General features: G+C 40.6%; 1 protein-coding gene across 11 annotated transcripts in view; it reads left to right on the top strand.

Moving 5' to 3' along the window:
• dmd (dystrophin) overlaps positions 1–26,936 on the top strand; it is a 1,835,475-nt gene that overhangs the window by 502,993 nt on the left and 1,305,546 nt on the right. For all 11 annotated transcript variants that reach the window (XM_059650343.1, XM_048540566.2, XM_048540567.2 and 8 more), the window contains one exon: positions 2,026–2,198. In XM_059650343.1, coding sequence (XP_059506326.1) covers positions 2,038–2,198 — 161 coding nt within the window. In that variant the 5' untranslated portion in view covers positions 2,026–2,037. The remainder of the gene's footprint in view (positions 1–2,025; positions 2,199–26,936) is intronic.

The following is a 26,936-nucleotide window of genomic DNA, read 5'->3' as shown; positions in this document are numbered from 1 at the left end:
GTACTGCAAGGAAAAATACGTGTATTGGTTCTAAATTTCAAGCATTGGCCATGATTTATATTTGGCTCCACCATAGTATGTTTTGCAAGATAGTGAGTGTGCAGCATTTGAATCAAAAATATCTAAAAGAGAGTTCTTTCAGCTTGCTCAGATGGAAACAATGACAAGGCACTCTCAATCACTTCTCACAATTATTAGGAGTTTGTTGGCAGCAAGATGTGAGGCAGTGAGCTTTGCATCCACATTTGCAATGACAGTATTTTCTTGGTGTCACTGATATTAAGAATAAGCTTGCTTCTTAAGTTTTTTTTATTTGGAAGTATAAAAAACGGAGTATTTTATTAGCTGTGCTGACTTGGCTGAGGTATTAAAGTGAATGTGATGGTTACATTTCCACTATACACAGTGTTAAATGATAAATTAACACTTAAGCTGCGGCAGTAGATTTTACAGCAAAGGACTGTGTGAGGATAAAGCAGATTAAAACATTGGTGGAGAATTGATACAGTTGGAAGGGCTTTGGGTTCTTGGAGTACTGGGATCGTTTCTGGGGAAGCAGGAACTTGTTCAAATTGTATGTGACTAAAAGGATCATTGTCCTTGGGAAGGTTAACTGATACTGTGAACAAGGGGCTAACCACCATAGCAGGGATCAGCTGTGAGGTGAAATCAGGTACTGGGATGATTGGGACAGATAAATAGCACTTGAGATAAGCAAAGCTTAGAAATCGGGGAAATCATTCAGGCAGGATAGTGCAATTGCTAAGGAGTCAAAATGATTTAGAATATGTATTTTGTAAATAAGCTCAATGAGTTGTGAACACCACTTGACACATGAAACTTTATATTTACAGTCATTGAGTCATGCAACATGGAACTCTTCAGTCCAACCAGTCCATGGTAGTAATCCCAAACTAAAGTAGTCCTACCTGCCTGTGCTTGGCCCATATCCCTCTTCATATTTTTTTTATTCATGTACTGACCGAAATGTCTTTTAAATGTTGTAACTGAACCCACATCCACAGTTTCCTCTGGAAGTTCATTCCATACAGGAACCACTCTCTGTGTGTTTTTTAAAAAGTCCCTCAACTTTTTAAAAAAATCTTTCTCCCCTCAACTTAAAAAAAAATGCCCCTTCCTGTACTTCAGGGAAAAGACACCTGCCATTCAATTAATTCAATTCCATTCATCTAATGACCAAAACACAGGTCTGACTGAATAAAGACGAGGAATGGAATACTCTTGATGAGAAAATCAGGAGGAATCCAAAGAAGCAGTTGTCATGTTTATAGTCATATTGCGGGTTTAGAGAGTTGAGAGAACAAAAACTGAATTTGTTTTATTAAGAGTTAGGAAACAGTGGGGCAGCTATTTTGCTGCAATATGACACCAAATATTCAAGAGGTAAGAAAAGAGCAAAATTGTGGTTAATTTGCAGAACACTGTCTTTACTGAGCTCCAGTATCCATTGGGTATATCTGTACTGCCTTGTCCTCCTGATCTTGATCTTTTGATAAGGGTTGATATTGTTATGTGGACTTTTGAAAGAAGTATGATTATTTAACACACACTACTCACCTTAATAAAATTAGGGCCCATAGAATTAAAAGGGACACTGACAATATAAAATTGGTTAATGGACTGAAAACCAATGAGAATTAGTGAATGGTTGCTCCTCAGACTGGAGAGGAGAAGGGTTCAATGGTAATGTCCGTATCTCTGAATCTGGACGCCTGGGTTCAAGTCGCACCTGCTCTGGAGAAGTGTAATAACATCTGATTTGGAAAATATCTCGGACTGGAAGGATGGAACAAGATATGTTCCCCAGAGTTTGGTAAAAGAATCACTGCTCGTGTTGTACATTAATTGTACGTTAATGATGGCTTGGCCAGTGATGCTATTCCCATTCCAGACTTTAGAAAAAGTGCTTGATCAATTTTGTAATCATGGTCCTGGGCCAATAAAGCTGTGATGTGAATCTGATAGTGTCCTGTTCTGCTGACTTGTCTGCCTTCTTTTCTTAAGGTAAAGGATGTTATGAAAGGCATCATGGCTAACCTGCAGCAGACCAATAGCGAGAAGATTCTGCTGAGCTGGGTACGTCAGTCCATCCGTAACTACAGACCAGTTAATGTCGTTAATTTCACAACCAGCTGGTCCGACGGCTTGGCCTTCAATGCACTCATCCATAGTCACAGGTGAGAAAGAGGCACACACTTCTTAGATTTCTTGCATGGAAATGGCAGTCAGAAATTTTGGCTCAGGATATGTTTTTTGATTACAGCAACTTGGATGTCAACGAAAGTATCAGCAAGTTTGCTGTTATAGTCAGCTTATCTCATGCAGAACACCGAATTTGAAGAAGTGGCTGTGGCCTATAGAGGAGGTTTGTTCAGCAAAAAGAAAGATAAGATCTGAATGGCTGCTGCAAGCTAGTAGACCTCTTAGCACAAGCCACTGAAAATAGCAATAACCTTTTCTGTAGTGCTTGATCTTGGGATCTCATAATTTTCAGAAGAGGAAAGGAATGTTACACTTAATGAAATGTTATTCATGAGTTGAGAGCAGCACCACAATGGAACGGTGACATGTTTGATAAAAACAGACAATGCTCAAAACATTTAGCCCATAATCCAGTATTGGTACAGAGAAAAGGAATGAATTGACATTTTATCAGAACTTAATATGTTTTTATGGACAAGTAGCCCACTAGAATTGGAGCAAAGAAGAGTGTAGGAGAAAAGAAAAGGGAAGCAGGAAACAAGTTGTGATGTTGTTGTTTTGCTCAACTGTGACCTTAAGCTCCCAAGACCTAAATTTTATTCTCCCCTGCCAACAAACAGAATCACCTGCGTCTTCAACTGTCCACAATATTACTGACCCCCAGGACTGTGTCTTATTGTCATCATCAACTCTATCACCTGAATATCCGCACTGTGATGAATGAATGACTTATAAATATTAAGTATGTCTATCCTTGCTTTTTGCAACAAGCCTTACTAGTGGCGTCAATCACATGAAATAATTACACAAATGGGAAGGTGAGGCTGGATGCACGTGTGTGCAGTTGTCTCCAATATCCCAGCTAAATACTAGTGGCAGATGACAGTCAGCCTGTGATCCAGTGGGTGCCCTGTAGCAACTTAACACTGAGGAGTTCAAGTCTAAACTTTTACCCCCTCTTTTCCCCTGCTGTAGAATACTGCAAGCTAGTCAAATGGTCAGCTGCTCTGTAATCTCAGCAGCACCATCCGGGCAGTCATGTCCATTTCTGGAAATAAAGCACTCTCACCATTCTGCAGTTGTCAGGTAGATCCAAGTTTGGGAATTGGGGGTTGGATCTATTAGGCCTGCAGACCTCTTCCATTGTGGTGTGTGAGCCTTGTGTTCAGCAGGCCAAGGTTCACCGCTTAAGAACAAGGACATTGACCATGGAACTGCAAAGGTAGTGAGGCTGTGAAGGGTGCCAGTTAAAGGTCTCAGTAGACCCTAGAGTAGGCAGACTGTTTGCCTCCCTTGTGCCCATTAAAAATGTAGGCAGATCAGAGGTAGGTGGGTGGTTGGTGGGAAGGCCATCTAGTGCATTTCATTTAACTTCTTGGTAAAGGGTCAGCCTTGTGAACCCTTTCTGAATGTTTCATTGGAAGCCAATGCTCATCCTTCAGTAAGGTAACCAAACCTGCACATATTACTTAATGTGGCCTCACCAAAGCCCAAACAGTAAAATGTGTACAAAAATGATCAAATTTAAAGTGAAACATGAACCACATGTGATTGGAATTAGACTGGACGCCTTTTAAAAGACTGTTCTTTGTCACATTGTATTGTTGCAGGCTACAAGTCTGTCTTTCTTTTTAAAGTAGCAGGTTCTTGCTTCAAGCATGTGCAGAATCAACAGTTCAGTAGTGTAGAAGAGCAAGTCAGTTTATTGCAAATTGTTATTATTTCCAATTATACCGCCATGTTTTTTAATAAAAGTTTGAGAACATAATTTCATCTAGAAAAAGTGAATACAAATATTCAACAATCAAAAACAGTCACAGTGTCAATGGCAGAACTAACCTCATGAACGTAAAGTCTGGGAGCAAAACAGGTGAAAATTGGTTGGCATTGTGCAATCCTGATTTAATGAACAGTTATTATGGGCCAATTAGCTAAAAGGTTTACTTGAAAAAGATGGTTGAAGTGCTGCTATTTGTTACACAACTGGAATTGTGCAATAAACACAGGATCTTTTAATAAATATTAGTATTTTGGATTGGTCTACACTGGGCTACCTTGTCTTGATGCATCATACAAGGGTTAAATGGGAGTTAGATAAGAGTTCATTGGCCACACCTAACATCATTAGTGTCATTAAAAAGCAAACTTTAACTTCATGCATGCTTCTTCATTCTTTGGGAGATTCCAAACGGATTTGGATATAGAAACAGTTAACTGTCAAGCCACCGACATGAATGGTCATTCCGTGAGAAACTCACAGAAAAACATTGAGATAGTCTTGGACCTGAAGTGCCTGATTTCAGTTCACTTAGCCATTTTATGTCAGCTGTGACTCAGTTTGTAGCAATTTTGCCCCTCAGCCAGTAGGTTGTGTGTTGTGTATAATATTTTGGGCTGATGCTCCACTGTGGTACTGAGGAAGATGTACTGTTTGAGGTGCCATCTGCTGGTGTAGGCATGAAGCCTGCTCTGTCTTCCCTCACCGGTGGGCATAAAAGACCCCACAGCATTATTTCAAGGCTGCTGTAGTAGTGTTCATTGTAATGTCCGAACCAATATTTGTTCCTCAGTCAACACCACAAAAAAAAAACACTAAAACAAAACCAAAACTCTGCACAACCCAAGAACAAAAGTGCAGTTTGACTTTGCTGATAATATTGGATCTACAGAGAGAACTATGGTTGACATTTTCGGAGATGTCCTTCATGAGAAAGCTCATCGATCTGAAAGATAAACTATTACCCCCTGCACATGCTGCCTCCCATCATTTTTTGTTCTCATCATAAGAATCAGATTATATGTTCATCATTGCATTGCAGTTTGCACGTAAATCTGCAAGTAAATCCACTACTTTCCTACATTCAAAGAGTGATTACACGTCAAAGGAAGAAGAATGTGCCTGAGGTTGCCCTGTGTAAGTGCTGGTTTTACTTTTATGTCAACTCACGGACAGGAAACTTTACCTCGAAATGACATTCCTCCTCTTGCACAGTTTGAAAATTAAATTCATATTATTAGAGATGCATTTTAACTTTATTTTCCCCCTCCTGCAGTCTACTTTGTCCAAATTCAGACTTACATTTGCCTGTCTTAAAGTTGCGAACAATTTTGTCAATGAGACTTGCCTTCTGCCAATAACACAAGGAGATCTTTCAACTCGAAGACATTATCCTGAACTTTATCGAGAATGTTATGAAATTCGCCCTGTTGTGCTACTTGATGTTATGATTTGGTTTGAAAACTTTTGGAAGAATGATGTTATTTCCCTTGTGCCCTAAGGTCTGACTTTTTCAAATAGTATTGTAAGAAATGTAGCATTGATGAAAAGAAAGTTGGAATGCTTGAAAACATTAAATGCACTTGGGAACCACAATATGTTGCTATGTTTGTATACAAGGTGTGCAGCTTCATGCCACAGAAATGTGCTTCTTTAAATGCAAATCTCTGTGGTACTTTGCCAGTTTGGGTGTTGGAGTGTGTACTTTTGGTATTGATTTAAATTTAATGATGGATTACCAGGTTTCCTAATACTCGGAAAAGCTAACCGCTGCTGAAAGGAAGTGGAGGCAACTGGATGCAGCAACCAGGTGCTTGATACAGCACAGTTTGTAGACCAGAAGCAGCACTGACTTTATAAATACTGTGCGAAGAGACCATATATTTGGTATATGTGCTTAGTCCCAACAAAACACTGGTTGAACTCCAGTTGGAAATATCCTGACCAATTCAAGGCACTGCCTTTGTGATGGGTTGCTAATGTTATGGAGAGGTGCAGAGAAGATTTACCAGAATGGCACCTGGGACTTAGTTATATGGCGAGACTGTTGAGGGTGGGTTGATCTCCTTTAAAACAGCACAGATTAAGGGAATATTTGAAAAGAGGAGTATAAAATCCTGATGGGTTTTGACGGACCAGGTAAGGAGAAACTGTTTCCTGTGGTGAATGAATTAGTACACAGAGGATGCCACTTTAATGCAGTTGACAAATAATTAGACACCAGATGAGATTTTTTTATTTCACTAGTTGAGTTCAGATTTGGAATGTCATGTGTGCATAGGTAAGTGAGGTGCATTTGATCATGTTTGAAAATAAGTTGGATAAGTTTGGCAAACATTAAGATTGATAAGTCCCCAGGGCCAGACCAGATTTATCCTAGGTTGCTCTGGGAAGCGAGAAAGGAGGTTGCTAAGCCGCTGGCGAAGATCTTTGCTTCCTCACTCTCCACGGGAGTTGTACCGGAAGATTGGAGGGAGGCAAATATTGTTCCTCTTTTCAAGAAAGGGAATAGGGAAATCCCTGGAAATTACAGATCAGTCAGTCTTACGTCTGTGGTCAGCAAGGTTTTGGAAAGAATTCTGAGGGATAGGATTTATGACTATTTGGAAAAGCATAGAACGATTAAAGGGAGTCAACATGGCTTTGTGAGGGGCAGGTCATGCCTTACAAATCTTATTGAGTTCTTTGAGGAAGTCACGAGACAGGTTGACGAGGGTCGAGCAGTGGATGTGGTGTACATGGACTTCAGCAAGGCATTTGATAAGGTTCCCCATGGCAGGCTCATTCATAAAGTCAGGAGGTATGGGATACAGGGTGATGTGGCTGTCTGGATTCGGAATTGGTTGGCTGACAGGAGGCAGAGAGTGGTTGCAGATGGTAAGTATTCTGCCTGGATGTCAGTGCTGAGTGGTGTCCCGCAGGGCTCTGTTCTTGGGCCTCTGCTCTTTGTAGTTTTTATAAATGACTTGGATGAGGAAGTTGAGGGGTGGATTAGTAAGTTTGCTGATGACACAAAGGTTGGAGGTGCCGTTGATAGTATCGAGGGCTATTGCAGGCTTCAGTGAGACATTGACAGTATGCAGAGTTGGGCTGAGAAATGGCAGATGGAGTTCAACCTGGATAAATGCGAAGTGATGCATATTGGAAGTTTGAACTTAAATGCTGAATATAGGATTAAAGGCAGGATTCTTGGCAGTGTGGAGGAACAGCGGGATCTTGGTGTTCAAGTGCATAGCTCCCTCAAAGTTGCCATCCAGTTGGATAAGGTTATTAAGAAAGCATATGGTGTTTTGGCTTGCATTAACAGGGGGATTGAGTTTAAGAGCCGCGAGGTTATGCTGCAGCTCTACAAAACCCTGGTGAGACCACACTTGGAATATTGTGTCCAGTTCTGGTCGCCCTATTATAGAAAAGATGTGGAGGCTTTGGAGAGGGTGCAAAGGAGGTTTACCAGGATGCTGCCTGGACTGGAGAGCTTGTCTTACGAGGAGAGGTTGACTGAGCTCGGACTTTTCTCTCTGGAGAGAAGGAGGAAGAAAGGTGACCTGATCGAGGTGTACAAGGTAATGAGAGGCATGGATAGAGTCGATAGCCAGAGACTTTTCCCCAGGGCAGGATTGACTACTACGAGGGGTCATAGTTTTAAGGTGTTAGGAGGAAGGTATAGAGGAGACGTCAGAGGGAGGTTCTTCACCCAGAGAGTTGTGAGCGCATGGAATAGTTTACCAGTGGTAGTCGTGGAAGCAGAGTCATTAGTGACATTTAAGCGACTGCTGGACATGCACATGGGCAGCAGTGAATTGAGGGGAATGTAGGTTAGGTTATTTTATTTTTGGATTAGGATTATTCCACGGCACAACATCGTGGGCCGAAGGGCCCGTACTGTGCTTTACTTTTCTATGTTCTAAGTCCTTAAGCAGGCAACATTTACAGTGTTGTGATAGAAGATGAGCGTTTGCCACGAGTGTCTAACTTTTTCAGAGACACAATACAGTCACAATGGGTGAAATGATGCCATTCAGTATTGCGCCATTGTGTGATTTTGTCGTGTCCCTGGTATGAATTGTTGTTTCTTTGCAGTTTTTCAACTTCAGGTATAGTAGAATGTTTGTGGTCCAGTGAAACTATGAGCATGCTTTTCTGAAAAGGGAAAACATTTATTGCTGTACTGAGGCATAAGCTCCATTAACTATCATCCATTGTGTAAAGTTATTAGGAGTTAGCTGAGAATTAATAAATTTCTGATTTCATGTTTGTTGATATTTTCTTAATATAATGTTTAGAATTTGCAAATAATTTAACCAATGGGGAAGTAAGCAGTCCTGAACATTTTGATCAACCCCCTAATTTACCTAATTGTAAACGATCCACTTAACACCCAACATCTTTTATCGTTCAGCAAATTTAACATTAGCTGAGATATGTGTAGTGCCATCAAGATGCGAGTTTAAATCGTGATGTGTTCTTGGTTACCATTCTCAGACAATGCAATTTTCGGGATACTGTGGTTTTACGTGGTTGTATGGATCAGAGAAACGAAAGTAGATCATTTAATCCCCTTCCTCAGTGAACAACCAGGAGTTATTCCTGGATATGGATGCGTGTGCAAATCAGAATAGGACACAAATGGCTTCAATGACTGTTCTTTTGCTTTTTACTGATATCCTTGTCCTTGTACTACGACTGACTTGTTGAAAGAGTAAGTGACAGCAACTTCCAAAAGAGAGTCAAAATCTCTCACTGAACAGAGACGAAGGAACTAAAACTAAAACTCTACATTACAGGCTTCATGGCAGCATAACCGAATTTAAGGATGACAGTCGTGTTCATGCCACACACTGAATTGACGAGCCCATATTATTTCAAGTATGAACTAGTTTTATTTCGTAGGCAGTTCAGAAGTGAATGAGTATACATTCACATTGTTCCTCCTTCAAATCTGCTGAGTTTATGCAATGTATTTTATCATGTTATCTCTGTTTTTAATTAGCTTAAGTAGTAACTGTTGTAAACTTAACACGGAGGATAATCTGTATTCAGTCTGAGGGATTTAGTTTATTTACATTGTTATAACTCTGGTGACTTTTTTTGGTTCATGTATGTTTTTGTTTGCCGATATGTTTTAACTGCCTTGTGATATTTAGTGCTAGTAAGTAAAAGTGTGTCCATGGTTTCGGGTTGTAGGGTAGCATCAAAAATAATTCAAGAATGAAAACACTGGCTTCAGTTTTTGCAGCAAGATGGGAAAGCGAGACAGGTGATGGTGAGGAGAGTGGGGAGGATTTGTTGAGAGTATAGTTTTCTAGCTGCCCTGCAGGTCTCCCATCTGATAGCCAGTTTGGTGAGCTGACTGAAAAAAAGAAAGAACTGCGGATGCTGTAAGTCAGAAACAAAGACAGAAACTGCTGGAAAAGTTTCATAGGTCTGGCAACATCTGCAGAGAGAAATCAGAGTAAATGTTTCAGGTTCGACCTGAAAAATTAACTTTGATTTCTCTCAACAGATGCTGTCAGACCTGCTGAATTTTGCCTGCAATTTCTGACGAGCTGACCGCCCTCACAGAGAAACCTGCAGCATGAGGTGTAGTGATGAACAAGTGGGAAGGGGGAGAGAAAGAGACCATATGTTCTAGTAGGTGTCAGATGATGTTCAGGGGAAGGGACAGATCATAGTTGGGAAATTGGGAAGCAGTAAACCAGGAAGGGTCAATAGTTGCCAGTTTGTAGTTTGCCAGTTTGACCATACCACAGCCTTTATTTCTCTTTTTATTCACATTTCATGTCTCCTAGCAAAACTCCAAAAGATGCACCTGAACCTCTCTGAAATGGTACCAGACTTCTCAAAATTGATGTCATAGATAGAGACTGTGTCCTCAAAAATGTCAAGCCCTCAAGTCATGTTTCAGAAACTTGGGTGATAAATTTTGCTTCTAACTGAGAACAGTTTCACTTTTAAATATGTTATCTCCATGTCATGTGATTGTATGAAGTTAATCCCACCCTCACTTCCCCTACTCCTCGCTGTCCCAGAGAAAATAGTGGGTGCTGAGTTTGCTGAGGCAAGGTTGCCTCAATCAGGTTTTCAAGAACATTTTGGCCAGAGGATGGAGATTTTCCAACTTGGTGAAAATTCTGACTCGTGTTTCCAGTTTGAGAATAGAGCAAAAAAGAAAACAATTGGCCACCTGTAGATTCCATAGAGAAATTTGGAAGAAACCTCTTTGCCTCGAAGTGGTGAGAATATGGATCTGGCAACCTCAGGAGTTGTTGAGATAATTTGCAACGATGCTTCATAGGAAAAGTTAGATGTACAAATTAGGGAGAAGGCAATCAAGGGTTACGTTGATAGATGAGGGAGGATGGGAGAAAGCTTGAGTGTCTCTAACGCCCAAATGTTCTTGTTGGGCTGAATTCTGTTTCTATGCTGTATGTTTTGAGGACTTACGTGCAACTATTCCATCCTGTACGTATCTTGTAATTTAACCTCTCAGAATACTAGGTGTCTGCTAATTGTCAAAATCCAGTGTTTCTATGGCAGCAAGGGCATTGAATGTATTTTCCCTTCACAGGATGTGAGTAATGTTGATGAAGTTGACACTTCTCAAACTGCTGTTGAGAAGGTGGCAGTGAGCCATTAGCCTTGTATCCTGCAGTGTTGGTACACCCACAGTGCTGATCGAGAGGGCATTGCAGCTTTCTGACCTGACAACACTGAAGGAATACTGATGTAAAGTGATGACCTTGCAGGGGTGGTGTTTCTCTTCTAAGTAGTCAGGATTGCACATTTGGAAGGAGCTATCAAGGGAAATATGGAAAGTCTGTACAACTGTTTGTTTGAGTGAACAGTGTTGCAATATATTATGCTGTGTTGAAAATAAGATTTAATTGTTCTGGCAGCTACAAAGACCACTGTCAGTGCTTTTCTGTGGCAGGACCAGCAAAACTCCATTTCCATTTTAGGTTGAGTGCATGATACAGACCAGGAAACTCACCAGAAATATTTCACATTAAAACTAGGTGGGAATAGCAGAGTCTTGCAGGAATATATCAGATAGAAATCCCACCATCGTTGAAAATACACCCTGCTTTCACAGCAGATGTGAAGGTACAGCATTAAAACTAAAGGTGTTAAAAGTCATACACAATCCTCACTTTTTACATTCAAAATAAATAATCTGTGGATAATCTGTAATGGATATTATTATTGCAGCTAATGGTAATATTGGAGAAGTCAGATCTCAGAAATTTCTTTTGCAGTTGTTTAAGTGGTGGCTAGTCACCGAAGCATAATCATATGAGGCTGCAGATGTTACTTAACAATAGAATTAACATTATTGCACAAAAGATGAAAGCCACAAAATGTGGAAGTGTCTTAGCACAAGTATCAAAACAAATGTTTCTTCAACTTTCTCATTAGTGTCCATTCTGGAGGTTCAGTCCGAGAGAATTATAGCTCCCATTTCAGCATTTTCAAATCTTTAACAAATGCCCAATGTTGGAAAAACTCAGGAGGTCTCTGATGAGAGAGAATAAATCATCATAGCGAACTTAGTATGTATCTTCACTTAAACCGTGATTAGCTGACGCTGTCCAGTCCCTTTTTCTTGTGATTCACTTGAGTTTGTTTCCACAATTCTGAAGCCGTGTTTTCTTTTCCAGTAACTTGACTTCAGTGCATGTTTTTGTTGCTTGGAAGTACCACAGACTAGGAACCACTTCTTTGAATGTGACTGGTTCCCCTGAACTTAAATGGAAAAATGCCTGGTTCACCTGTTAGTTTCTTTTCTGACCTAAACCTTGGATACCTCTGGTGTATATCTTGGAAACTTCTGCTTTAAAGTTAAAACTAAGCAAATTGCCTTAATGCATGTTCTTTATGCATCTCAAACTACAATATAAACATTTTATTCACAAACATGAGGAGTCCACTGTACAGTTAACTGAATTAATGTGTCTACCTTGAAATTACATACTTAGGTCTTTGTTCCTGATCTTTTTAAAGAAAATTATCTTCATTAATAAAAACTCATCATCTTAAAAAGAATCAATTTCCTGAATAATAATAATAATTATTATTATTATTATAATAGCACTATCTCATGTATATGAAATCCCATTATGGATCCAGCCCATCACTTATTTTATTGTAATATTATAAAAATCAAAGGATTAAAAACAGAGTTATTTTTCTTTCTCATATTATAGTATGAACAGTACAGATATTTTGTGATGTGAGAAACTGTGCTTTCAGTTGTAAGTCTATAGTGTACAGTTTGTTTATATATATATATATATATATATATATATTATATATAGAGAGAGAGCTTATTAGAACAAACAGAGTAAAATATCCTAAGGTACTTCCTGGGAACCTAAGCAGATAAATTAACAACAGTAAAGTTGGACATTTTTAAAAAATTTCTTCACTTTTCTGCCTTTATATTCTATGTTTATCTTTATGTGTTTTAAGACAACAGTGTTCACTGCATCTTTGTAACAAGATACATGTGACAATAATAAAAAAAACAGAAGATATGACAACAAACTTCAATCAGAAACATTCCAGGAACATATGAAAGGAGGAGAGAGAAGTGGATAGGTGAAGAGGTTCATGGACTAGGTTGCAGACTACAATTCAGTATATTCCTGAATGTCCTGCATTCTGTCATGCCCATGTGTTCCAGTCAACGCATCTTTTTGTTGTGATGCTCTGGCTTTGTGTCATTTGGAATGTCGCAGGACTCATCACCCAATTGACTGTCAGGCCAGCAGCCTTTTTTTGACCCATATTGACTATTTTAACATCTGCCAAACAGAAACGATTGAACAAGATGAAGAAAATACTTTTCAATGCCTGTGATTTTTCTTTCTCTCTCCTTAGTTGCATGGGGGACTATCTGAGAGATTGATCTTCCATTCTTGGTGACTCTAGGCCATTCCTAGAGAGTTATCAACGCTATTTAGGGTGGGAATTCCAGAACTTTATCCAGAGATAGAGACCTGGCTGCTGTTGGTGAAGGAAGTGTGAACTTAACAAGAGGCTAGTGTTAGGTGAAAGCAGGACTCTTCAAGTACTGTAGAGCTAGGAGAACGTGCAATGACAGAAAGGAGCGATCAAAGTTGTGGAAGAATTGAAGATGAGAATTTAAAAAAAAAACTGGCTTCCAATCTATCAACAATTTGATTCATAATTAATTGCGTTTTCCAGCAAATTGAAGGAAGTGCAATGATCCAAATACTGGCTAGATTTTGCCATTCAAGTATCAGAGGCATTCAACGCTCTCCATTATTAAAGAATAAATCAGACATTGACCTCTGATGTCCACCTATGTACAAGAAAGTTGCCAAACAAGTTAACATTCTCTTCCAGATGTTGTATGTTTAGAAGGCAGTGGTGAAGGAGCCCTGATGAGCTTCTGCTGTACACTGTTGACATAGTGTGTTGTAAAAGTTGGGGGGAGCAGTGCAGTCTTATCTTGGATGCTGTTGAACTTCTTGAACATTACAGAAGCTGCTTTCATCTACTTTAATGTGGTGTATTCTACCAAACACCTTGCCTAGGCCTTTTAGATATTGGATAGTTTTTGGGAATTGCAAAGGCAATTTACAGCAGAATTCCCAGCCATTCCCATCTTGCTCCTGTGGCTATAGCATTTATGTAGCTGGCCTAGTTAAATTACTGGCCAATTGTAATTGCGATGATTAAGTGGTTGTAACTTGAATATTAAGCTGGGATGTTATAATCTGTTATTGGAAATGGTCATTGCCTGGCACTTATGTCATGAATCTTATCTGCCACTTTAAATTTAGTTTAAATCTGCATGTCATCCAGGTCTTGATGCATGGGCAGTTGTATTATTTATGGATTTGAAAATGATGCTGAGCATTGTGTATTCATCAGCGAACATCTGCACATAGCTAACACTGATGGAGTTTAGGGCCTTTGAGAAGCAGTTGGACTTGGTCGGGCCCAGGATACTACACTGAGGAATTTCTGGAGTGATGTTACGGGCTGACCTGATTGGCCCCCAGCAGTCACAACCATCTTTATTTGTGCTGGGTATGATTCCAACCAGTGGAGAATTTTTACCTGATTCCCTTTGACTTGAACTTTGGCTGCAGTGTCAAATGCTGTCAAAAGCAGCCATTGTTGCCATCTCGCTGGATTTCAGATCTTTTATCCATATTGGTACCAAGGCAGTAATGAGGTCAGGAGCTGAATGGCCATGCTGGGACCAATTTGTGCATCAGTGAGCAGCTTGTTACTGTGCAAGTGCTGCTGAAAAATGCTGTTGTGTTCCTTCCAATTTTAGTTATTTTTTAATGTTAAATTTTTAAAAGATTTTGTTTCCCATATTTTCTGTTCCTCTTTGTTTAGTCATCTGTACATGATGGTTTCAAACTAATTAAATCTTCTTGTTTAGATGCTACTTATCACAGTACGGATTCTCCATTTTGATTGATTAAGGAAACACTGCAACTTGTCCCTAGTCCTGTTAGCTTTACATCCTTTCTGAAGGTGTAACGCTGCTTTTGTTCTCTAATAATTAAAAAGCCACAGAAAGCAGAAGAGAAAATGAAATGAGCAGCCTGGACCAGTCATTATATGACTGACTCCAAAATTCAGGTGAAGTACTTGAACTTTTACTCTCTCTCTCTCTCGACTTTAGAGTTCATAAGCTCAATGAATGGGCTGTAGTTTGGAACAGCATATCAGCGGGCAACTAGGTTATTGTCATTTTATGACTTATTTCCTCGAGGTTCTGCCCTTCTTGTGGGCTTCCTTCCAGGATGTTGCAATTGAACTAAATGAAGTAAGTATCACCCCAGCAGTGACCAGCAAGTGTTGTCAGAAATGCTTATTTTTCATCAATCAGAAAGTTGAACTGCATTCTTATGGATCGTTGCAAAAAACTTTGAAATGAAACAATTGTTTTACTGCTGTATAGAACTTGAATGTCATGCACACACATTTGAGAATCAATGCTGTTCTGTTAACTTCTTTTCTTGAAGTATTGAAAAGTCTGATTTATTAACGTTGCTTGGATATCAACTGGCTAGATTGTTCACTTGCAACTGTAGTTGAACCTGATAGATGAATAGTTAAATGAGTCAAAGCTCCCAATCTCATTCTTAAGCCTGGCTCTAGAAATTGTGGATGCATTGGTAATTATTTTCCAAGATTCTATAGATTCAGCATCAGTTCCTGCGGATTGGAAGGTGGCAAATGATGTCCCACTTTTCAAGAAAGGAGGGAGAGAGAAAACAGGAAATTATAGACCGGTTAGCCTGATGTCAGTGTTGGGAAAGATGCTGGAGTCAATTATAAAAGATGAAATTACGACTCATTTGGCTAGCAGTAACAGAATAGGTCAGAGTCAGCATGGATTTACGAAGGGGAAATCGTGCTTGACTAATCTTCTGGAATTTTTTGAGGATGTATCTATGAAGATGGATAAGGGAGAACCAGTGGATGTAGTGTACCTGGACTTTGAGAAAGCCTTTGATGAAGTCTCACATAGGAGATTGGTGAGCCCCACTGCCCCTCTGATCACTGTCCTCAGTCCAATATTTATATTTTCTTGAAACTAGTAGCTGCTGTTAGTGAATTTAAGAGCTGTTACATCTCCACTGTATGCATATTTTCCTTGTACTAGTTCCAACCTACTTTTGCTTTGTACCATCCCTTTTTCCTCATTTTAACACTTCTGTCTTACATGTCTCTGAGGTCTAATTCTTCCCCACCAAACCCTCCCTTCTCACCTGCTACTGATCCGTCAAACCCAATCCTGCTATGATACTTGCTTAAGTCCCGTGTTGTGAAAGACCAATAGCCTGAAACATTTAACACTGTCTCTTTCTCTGCAGATGCTGCCTGACCTGCTTTTGGTACTTGTTGCATTTATATCAAATTTCTTGCCTATCTGAAGTATTTTGCTTCTATAATAGTAAAAGAATTACTGGAGAAACTTAAAACATTAGGGCAGGAAAGAGTAAAATGCACAAAAATCTGAAGAGAAAAATATAAAAATTTCTCAAGTCAAAAAGGCAGTTTCATGAAACATTTAAAAATAAAATAAAAAATGTAAAGTCCCATAAAAATGAATATTTCAGATTCTGGTGATCTGAAATAAAATCAGAAATTGCCAGAGTAACTCAGCAGGTCTGGCAGCATTTGTGAAGATCGAAACTGAGCTGACATCTTAAATCTGAAGATTTATTTTGGAAGAGTTCCAACAAAGAGTAATTGGACTCAAAATGTTAACTCTGTCTCTGTATTTAGAAGATGCTGCCAGACCTGCTGGATTTCTTCAGCAATTTGTAGAACTTTCCAAAGTAAAAAGAATCTGCTTGTTAAAACTACTGAGGCTCCATTTAAGGGCCAAAATATTTATAGCTTCAATGAAGAGTTACTGGTTTCAAAGAATAATCCTGGGTGGTGTTTGCAAAGCATCACTGATTGATGAGCTAACAGTCTGGAGCTGGAGGAGCACAGCAGGCCAGGCAGCATCAAAGGAGCAGCAAAGTTGATGTTTTGGGTCAGAACCCTAGTTCATATTGATGGATTCACTGATTGATGTATGCTTAATAATATTGTGTCATTTGCGCTGGTATTTTGGCAATTGCAAACAAGTGTATCTGAACAGGAAAAATGGAAGTGGTTGGATCTCTGAATTCACTGAGCCGACTGTGGGCCTAAATATTTAATGTTGGTTTTGACTGTGATCAGAAATAAGATCTAAAATTCTCTCCCGTTATGCTTTTCCTTTAAACATTTCCCATAGGGGCTTGTGTTTGACTGATAGCATCTCCTTGGCAGAACTATCCAATCTGTAGCCCAGTAGTCACTTACAATTCACATATACAGTCAATCTGACCCTTCAACTCCTTTTTATTTGGGCTTATAATCCTTTTCACTAGTTTGTTGATCGGAATATCTTGGGCTTGAAATTTCTTGAATTATGTTGTTTTGATGATGCTTAAATCATAAATCAGATGAAATTAATGGAAACTCATGCTTGGGATGATCATAGGCATATTCTTTGGTGGAAAGACAGGAGACATCGCAGGAGGAGCAGTTAAATAGCTGAATATGGATACTGTCTTGCTGCAGTTTCCACTGATTTTCGTCCAGAGTCAAAGCGCAGACCAGGGGGATTACATGGAATTTCAGGTTTTAAATTTACTGTAGACCCGTCAATAAGCACACTGTGAAGAGGCAGAGCTGTTGCACCTTTGTTTTGTGATGCAGATTGTGTGTCAGAACCAGAGGGTGCTGTTTAAAAATAAGGGGTAGGCCATTTAGAACAGAGTTGAGGAGAAACTTCTTCACCCAGAGAGTGGTGGATATATGGAAAGCTCTGCCCCAGAAGGCAGTGGAGGCCAAGTCTCTGGATACTTTCAAGAAAGAGATGGATAGAGCTCTTAAAGATAGTGGAATCAAGGGTTATGGGGATAAGGCAGGAACAGAATACTGATGGTGGATGATCAGCCAAGATTATAATGAATGGTGGTGCTGGCTCGAAGGGCCGAATGGCCTACTCCTGCACCTTTTGTCTATTGTCTATTCTTGCTGAACTGGCACTTTGTGTTTTTTGACAGTGGACAGCAATTGAAATTTTCCCCACTTGTCTCTTCAGAGCATTGACATGCCTAAACTGTTTGTGCCCTCATTTTATGTAATGACAGGACACACAAGCTGGAGAAGCTCAACAAATCAGAGCTAACAAGGAATCAGGAACATGCACAGCTACAGAGTTGCATAGTTGTACAACACGGAAACAGATCCTTTGGTCTAACTCACCCTCACTGCTGAAACATCCCAATCTGACCTGGTCACATTTGCCAGCATTTGGCCTATATCCCTCTAAAAACCCTTCCTATTCATATACCCATTTAAATGTTTTAAATGTTGTAATTGCACCAGGCTCCACCACTTCCCCTGGCAGCTCGTTCCATACATGCACCACTGCATGCAAAATTTACCCCCAGATCCTTTTTAAATCTTTTCCTCTCACCTTAAAACTATTCACTCTAGTTTTGGGGTCCCCCACCCTGGGTAAAAAAAATTGGCCATTTACGCTATCCATGCCCCTCATAATTTTGGGTCACGCCTCAGCCTCTGATACTCCAGGGAAAAAGACCCCAGCCTATTCAGCCTCTCCTTTTAACTCAAAAACTCCAGGCCCAGCACCATTCTTGTAAATCTTTTCTGCACCCTTTCAAGTTTAACAGCATCCTCCCTATAGAAGTGTGACCAGAATTGTATGCAACATTCTAGAAGTGGCCTCATCAATGCCCTGTCCAGCCAAAACAAGGTGTCTGATTATTCACTCAATGTTTTGACTAATGAAGGCAGGCGTGCCAAAAGCATTCTTCACCATCATGTCTACCTGTGACCTCACTTTCAAGGAACTATGCAGCTGTACCCCTAGGTCTCTTTGTTTTGCAACACTCCTCAGAGTCCTACCATTAACACTTCTGGTATCCTATATAGTGTCCAATGGTGAGCGACTCTGAGGTGCAAGTTTAGCAACAAAAAAGGCATGCTTCAGATTCATGGCTTCACAGCCTATTGCATCAAAGACTTTTGGAAAATATTATGACTGGATTTAAAGGAATCAGCAGAATCTATATTTGGCATGAAATTTACGGATCCTTGATTTTTCTCCCTGTTCATTAAATTGGCATTTCATTAGAAAATAGATTTAACATTGGAAATTTCCATCACTAGGTTGAGAAATGATTCTGAATTTATTGCTTGTTTTCTAGTAGCAGAATCTGTTAATCGGTTTGTGCTCCAATGTATTTGCCCTCTGTCAAGTTTGAGATTCATAACTTTCTTTTCCCTGTTTCTCTTTTTACTCTCCAAAAATAGCATTTCTCTGAAATAAAACTTTGTTTTCATTTATTTGTTTCTGTCACTGCTTTTATTCCCTCCCTTTCACCGAGTTTTATTTTCTTGCTCATTCTTACCTGTTCATATCCTCATATCTCTGCTTATCTCCTCAAGTTTCCTTTTTGTCCCCTGCTTTTCCTGGCTTTTTGACTGTTCCCTTGCCCTCTGTCGTTCATTATATTAAATCGGTTTTGTTGCTTTTTAATCACTTTCTTTTTGCCCACTATTAACTTGGAAATTGACTGTTTGTTTTTAAATCTGTTGCTGTTGAAAAGTGATATTAAAATGAGACCATAAAGTTGATCAAGTCTCAGTTGGAAAATATTAGCTGTCTCTCGCCTGATGTATTAAAGATGTTTCATCCTCTTACAGCTCAATTTCTCTTCCAAAAAACGAAAGTTATTTTACTTTTTACTGGTTGACTGCAAAGATCACAGCAAGATTTCAAGTTTTTTTTCAAGAGGTTTACTGTGTTAAGCAAAGTGCCTGAATACTATTCAAATTAAGCTCCATTTAATTATCCAGTAATTATCCTGCGTTTAACCTGAAACAGCCAAAACAAATCTCCTCCATAGTTATGTTTTACTCTGGGCCTTAAGTGAGTACTACATTGTCCAAAGCTATTCTCAGCTTCTTGTGGCCTGCTTCCTTTTTCATATTGAGTCATGAAGCCATAGAGATGTATGGCATGGAAGCATACCCTTCGGTCCAACTCATCCATGCTGACCACATATCCTAAATAAATCTCATTCCATCTGCCAGCATTTGGCCCATATCCCTCTAAATCCTTCCTATTTATATACCCATCCAGATGGCCTTTTAAATGTTGTATTTGTGCCAGCCTCCACCACTTCCTCTGGCAGCTCATTCCATGTATGCACCGCCCTCTGCATATAAATGTTTTCTCTTGTGTCCCTTTTAAATATTTCCCCTCTTGCCTTAAAACTATGCCCTTTGGAATCCCCTGCCCCGGGGAAAAGACATTGACTGTTGACCCTATCCACACCTCTCATGACTTTATAAACTTTTACAAAGTCACCTCTCAGCCACTGACGCTCCAGGGAAAATAGCCCCAAGCCTATTCAGCTTCTCCCGATAGTCAAAGCCTCTAATTCTGGCAACATCCTTGTAAATCTTTTCTGAACCATTTCAAGCTTCACAGTATCCTTCCTGTAGCAGGGAGACCAGAATTGTACTCCATATTCCAAAAGTGGCCTAACCAATGTTCTTTACAGCCTCAACATGACCTCCCAACTCATCTACTGAATGCACTGACCAATAAAGGCAAGTATATCAAACACCTTCTTCACTATCCTGTCTATTTGCATCTCTACTTTCAAGGAACTATGAACCTGCACTCCAAGGTCTCTTTGTTCAACAGCACTCCCCAGGACCTTACTGTTAAGTATGTAAGTCCTGCCCTGGTTTGCCTTTCCAAAATGTAGCACCTCACATTTATCTAAATGAAACTCCATCTGCCACTCTTTGGCCCATTGACCTATCTGATCAAGATCCTATTGTACTCTGAGGTAACTTTTCTCATTGCCCACAACACCACCAATTTTGGTGTCACCTGCAAACTTACTAACCATATCTCCTATGTTCACATCCAAATCATTTATATAAATGATGAAAAGCAGTGGATCCAGCACTGATCCTTGTGACAGACTGCTGGTCATAGGCAGCCCTTCACTGGCACCTTCTTCTGTCTTCTACCTTTTGAGCTAGTGATACATCAAAATGACTAGTTCTTTCTGTATTCCATGTGATCTAACCTTGGTAAACAGTCTGCCATGAGGACCCTGTTGAATGCCTTCCTGAAGTCTACATACATCACTTCCACCATTCTGCCTCCATCGATCCTCTTCTTTACCTCTTCAAAAAACTCGATCAAGTTAATGAGACATGATTTCCCAAGCACAAAACCATGTTGACTATCCCCAATCAGCCCTCGCCTTTCCAAATACATATAAACCCTTGAAGTATGATCCTCTCACTGACGTTCATGGTGAAGGTTATCCTGGAGATACCTCGCTCTAGTCTAAACCAGGCATACCTTTCAGCCTTGTTTTAATCCTTGCAAACTTAATCTGTCCAACCTGAGCAAAAGCTCCCATCTGGGTTTAATGTAGGGAACAGTTGAGACTGGCTGCCTTAGTCCCCATGCTCTCTCACACACCCTGTCTTTCATTGTTCACTTTGAGTCTCACAGACTGACCTATTTCAATCAGGTTCAGCAAGCTGATGCTAGTGGGTTGCTGTGGCCTGGTCCTCGCTGAAAGCCCATTTTCAAGGCGATGTGAATCTGCTGGACCTTGCAAGAACTGAAAATGCTCACTGAACACTCAATTTCACTTGAATAGACAATTAAAGTATGATTGTTTGTTCCTCTGCTCAGTGGTTACAGGTGTAAATACCTTCTTTCCAGTGAGATAGTCTGTACTTCACCCACTGTTCCACCAGCAAGTCACTCAGTTTGTGATCAAGGAGGATTTGCAACCGCTCACATGATCCTAATCGCTACTTTATTTAACCTAAAGCAGATATTCCTGAAGCATAAAAAAATGTAGAAGTTCAGTAGGATATTTTCTATAAACTGTTCATAAATCTTTTTGCATATCTCTGGAGCAGGTGAGACTTGAACCCAGGACTCTTGTTTCAGAGATTGAGGCATTACCACTGTGCCACAAGGCCCTTTTCTCTAAATTTTACAATGAATCAGCTCGGTGGCAAATTCCATGATTGAAAACTGATAGTTCTAGAGGGTGTTCATCCAAGGGAAGCACAATCAGTGACATTAAGAACTGAAGATTGGAACACTTTAGAGCTTACTACACAAAACTATTACTGTATTAAGGAATGAACAGAACAGCAGAGAGTCTGGGCAGAATCTTATGGGGTCTGAGCAATGTGGAATATGGCAAGATGTGTAGTAGAATCAAATCTGAGGTCCATCTTGACACATCTTCGTCCATCTTTTCTGCTTATGACAAATGAGCCGCAAGCTTCTTGCTAGGCAGCAGTGGTTTGCTGATGGAGCGGGACTATTGCTCGTGAAATACCTTGTTGATGGCCATCTTGCCTCATTAATGTTCAGCTTCCTATTCTTGGCAATCATGCCAATCACGCAAGGCATAGAGACAACTCGACATGGAAATCAGAGCAGGTACCGAACGAATTCAGCTCACTGCTGACTCCAAATGATCTCCATGTTACATACGGCAAACTTTATTGCAGGGTACAAACCCAAACACCAGCAGCTTGCACCTGCTGGTCACAGACATTAGCATTTGGCATTTTCCAACTCCACACATGACCATTGTGGCACTTCTCTAACATGATGGTAGGGTGTGCTGGCAGCACCAACTTGAATTGCAGGTTCCACTAGCAGCTCGCATTGAAACGCTGTAGCAGAGACAGCTTGTGTGTACAGACGGTCACCCAGTTTATGGATTAGAGAAGTCCAGTCTGCTCGCTTGCTGTCAGTGCTCACTCTTTTAGGGGCTTGCAGCACCCCTGTCTTGCCTTGGTTGTTGTGCCAAGTAGCACTGATAAGTAACAGGGCAACATGCCTTGTAAGTCAGTAGTTCTCATCTGGTGCTACATGACCTCAATCTCTCAATTGCGCCATGTGCTTGCAATTTATGCAGCAAAAACACTGCGGTAATCAGGCAATCAGGCCTCCAGTGTCAGATCAAGGTGATTTTGAAGAGAAGCTCAGGCCTCTGCAGTCAGTGAGTGTGTCGCGGTCATTCTTGTGAATCCACAGCAGCCACACAGCCAGGGAGATGTAGAGCTGTCACCACCCGAAACTCTGTGTCCTTCGTTCACTCTGCCGCCATCCTTCATTTCTAATGGTGGTTGGGGAGGGGGCATTGAGTCTCCTTCGCCAAACCAGTGTTACTCTTCAGGACTGGGAGCTGTGGGTTACAGGCTAGGGCGAAGTGATGACAATGGAGAATTAAGGGGGAAGGCATCACCAGTGTTTGTGTATGCGGGCGTGGTCAAGAATGGGTGGAAAGGGGGTCATTCTGGAGCTGGTTCCAACCGTTTTCAGGAGCACCTGGTTTCACGGGGTTGCAGGGGTCAGGCATGACCATACTGGCATGGCCACCTCAGATAATAGGCATGCAACAGCTTTTTAAAGATGGTGCGACAGCAAGTGTTGTCGATCTTATGGCAGATGTCTGCCGAATCCCAAGTTGTTCTGGGAACAGTGCATGACAAAATGAGCCTGAAATTGGAGGTGACAGATGCCATAGGGGCAGGCTAGGCAGTTAACATGGCACTAACTAAGAACTGTGCATGCTGAAAATCTGGGTTCTGTTAACACAGGACTTGAAATGTTCACTCTGTTGTTCTCTCTAGTTTCTCATACACTTTCTGTTTTTGCTTGTGAAGCACATTTGTTAAGATTCATGAGAAAACTTGCCAGACCTCTCAATGAAAATCCCTCCAGAAAATGCCTGCAACACAAAATCATAAGAATCAGCTCTTTGGTCACATTTATTTCATTCTTTCCCTTACCAACAGAATGAAATGCTTTCAAATGAGAACCACTTCACAAAACCGTGAATGTGCTGTTGTTCCAGATGTTATTCTGTTAAAAGCCGTTAATTTCTTTCCAACTTGAAGCAATGATCGGCTGGAATTTTAAGTCCTTGTGAAACTAGGTTGGAGGTTCAACTGGGATTTATTAAATATTAATAAGGGCTGTGCTGTCAGAACACAGTCAGATTCGGCTGCCCCAAAGCTTTGAGCATAGCTACCAGATACGCAGCATGCCACCAGTGCTGCCTGTCTGTGTGTGCCACATGCAGGTGCGGAGAAGAGATTTGCAGAAAGATGAAGTGGTTGGTTGATGTGGTTCAGTTCCCCAAGCTGCCTGTATGTATGGTGAAGAATTGGAATGACAGCTGCAGCTGAGAACTTGGGATTGGGACAGCTCCGCTCCAGTAGCAGGCCACTTTGGTTGTGCTGGAGAGGAAATGTTTGAATTTGTGTGCAGTTTAGTTGCTCAATACATTTATTTTGGTGCGTATCTTTGGCAATGTAAAATTGGCGTACTTATACCAAGGTATAAGTAACAGTTACCTTGACATTGCTGTCTCTGTGAAAGCCCATCACCTTAGCTCAATGTTGCTCACTTCAAGACTGATGCTGTCTTTTCTTCGCTCCCTCACTTGATCCCGTGCACCATTTCACCCTTTTACTTAAAACAATGGGAAATCCAAAAAGCAACACTGTTTCTGGGTCAATACTGCAGTGCCCTTATTTCAGTATATACCTTTCCCCAGTAATTGCTCTTCAAGCTTCTGCTAGCATATTGATTCAAGTTTGGTTTGATTGAATCCCTTGTTCGGTGTGTTACCTGCAATCGATTATATAGCTCAATGTTCCCTCTCCTAGTCTGATTAATTCGCTGTTGTAGGTCAAACAGAAGTATCAGAATATTTTGAAAAACCTTTACAGTCTTGGTACTGGATTTTGAGGAATAAGTTCTTTTGTTGATATATCCCAAAAAGAAGCTTTGTTCAAAAACATCATGAAGCAATAGGATACAGTCTAATATTCTAAAATTAGAAATAAGTAATGTTGGAAATATCCAAGAAATTTTGCAGTATTTGTGAAGAGAGAAACAGAATTGATGTTCCAGGGCAGCAGTCCTTAACTGGGAGCACTTCAAGTGAATGTTTTTAAGCAGGGAAAATGAGAGGCCAGTGGGGATGGAGAGAGGGGAGAGAGCAACACGGAAGGCAAGAGAGAATAAATGACAAATATAACAGGCATTTATTGTTGTACTAAGTTTCTGTTTTGTTTCAAGGTGAATAATGATGAGATCACATTTCACTTTTCCAGGTGCAACTACCTCGAAATGCGGCAATTTACAACTGAATGAGATTAATTTGCGCACTTCTGAAATTAGTAGACTGACTGAATTTCTAATATCGATGGTTGTTGCCTCTGCTATCAGTACCTGCATTCCATTAATCCAGCTCCTAAATGGTGTAAAAGCAGAATGATGTGGAGGTGCCAGTGATGGACTGGATGGACAAAGTCAGAAGTCACTCCACAACAGGTTTATTTGGAATCACACAAGCTTTTAGAGCGCAGTGCACCTGATGAAGGGTCTGCACTCCAAAAGCTTGAGTGATTCCAAATAAAGCTGTGGCACTATAACCTGCTGGCATGTGATTTGACAGAGAAATTGAGTTAACATTTCAGAGCAATGGCTTCTTGCCAGAACTGGGAAAAGCTAGATATGCCATGGTTTTCAAGCAATTATAGAGGCAGGGAAATAGGTAGAAGAAAAGGGAAGGTCTGATAGATATGGACAGGAAAGACGAAATGACAAATGAAATGATGGTGCAAGGTGAATGTGCATATTAATGGAAAATGTTAAATGAAAAGAAGATGACTTGCAAGGAGATAGATAGGAAATAATAGAATCGTTATCAACAACTTCCCTTTAAAATGGAAATAAAATGTGAAAAAGCGAGAAAGGCAAAAATTATGATTTAAGATTGTTGGACTGCGTGTCAAGTCTGGAAAGCTGTACAGTGCTGAATCGAAAGCTAAGGTGTCCTCTGAAGCAATCTCCTGATCGGTGCTTGTTCCCTCCATTACAGAAGAGAATGTTTCTTGACAGCGAAGTTTCATTTACTCACTCATGAACTGAACTTTTATTTACTGCCAGAGATAATGGGAACTGCAGATGCTGGAGAATCCAAGATAATAAAATGTGAGGCTGGATGAACACAGCAGGCCAAGCAGCATCTCAGAAGCACAAAAGCTTTTGTGCTCCTGAGATGCTGCTTGGCCTGCTGTGTTCATCCAGCCTTACATTTTATTATCTTTTATTTACTGCCCCCTGTTTGAAAAGATGGTGGTGCTGGGCTACAGCCTTGAACCACTACAGCCCATGTGCTGTTGGTGGACCCATAATCCCTTTGGGATGGAATTCTTGGATGTTGACCCAGTGACAGCGAAGGATTAATGATATATTTCCAAGTCAGGATCGGGAGTAGCTTGGAGGGGAATTTGCAGGTGATGGTGTTTCCATGTATCTGCTATCCTTGTCCTTCGAGATGGAAGTTGTTGTGGAGTGAATTTCTGAAGTGCATCTTGTAGGTAATACACACTGCTGCTACTGAGCGTTGGTGGTGGAGGGAGTGGATGCTGTGGGTGTTGTGCCAATCAAGCAGGCTGCTTTATCCTGGATAGTGCCAAGCTTCATGACTGCTTTTGGGTTTGCACTCATCCAAGCAAGTGGAGAGTATTCTATCACCGTCCTGACTTGTGCCTGTTGAACATGGAAAGGCTTTGGATTCAGGAGATGAATTACTTACTGCAGAATTCCAAGTCTCTGACCTGCTGTTGTAGCCACTGTGTTTATATGGCAAATCCAGTTACATTTGTTGATAGTTGAGCATTAGTGATGGTCGCACGATTCAATGTCAAGGTTAGCGGCTGGGTTATTTCATGATACTGCTATACATTGAAAGAGACCAAATTCAAAGGAGTAAATATGAAGTGTTGTTTCACTTGGAAGGAGTGCCTGAGACTTTGAAGATGAGGGGGAAGTGGGTCAAAGGCAAGTGTTCCTTCTTTTGTGCTTGTTTGGAAATATGCTATTGGATGAAATTAGAGAGAACAAATATTTTTGGAGAGCTGAAAGCGGAGGGTTGTAGAAATAGCATGTAGTTAGACATTATTGAAATATGACAGATGATTCAATGACTATGAAGGCTGTTGGGATGGAAGATGAGGACGAGGAAAACCTATTGTGGTTCTGGAAAAAGAAAGGAAGGGGGAAGAGCAGTACTGCATGATATCAATCAGACACATTGACCATTCTGCCAGTCACTGGAAAAGTTGAGGGTGAGGGATAGGGAGATGTTGAATAGGCTGGGGCTATTTTCCCTGGAGCATCGGAGGCTAGGGGGTGACATTACAGAGGTTTATAAAGTCATGAGGAGCATAGATAGGGTAAATAGAAAAGGTGTTTCCCTGAGGGAGAGAGAGGGAGAGAGACAGA

This window comes from Stegostoma tigrinum, chromosome 12 (genome assembly GCF_030684315.1).
Source record: "Stegostoma tigrinum isolate sSteTig4 chromosome 12, sSteTig4.hap1, whole genome shotgun sequence".
In the NCBI taxonomy this organism is placed as follows: Eukaryota; Metazoa; Chordata; class Chondrichthyes; order Orectolobiformes; family Stegostomatidae; genus Stegostoma; species Stegostoma tigrinum.
This window is presented reverse-complemented; position numbering and strand designations above follow the sequence as displayed.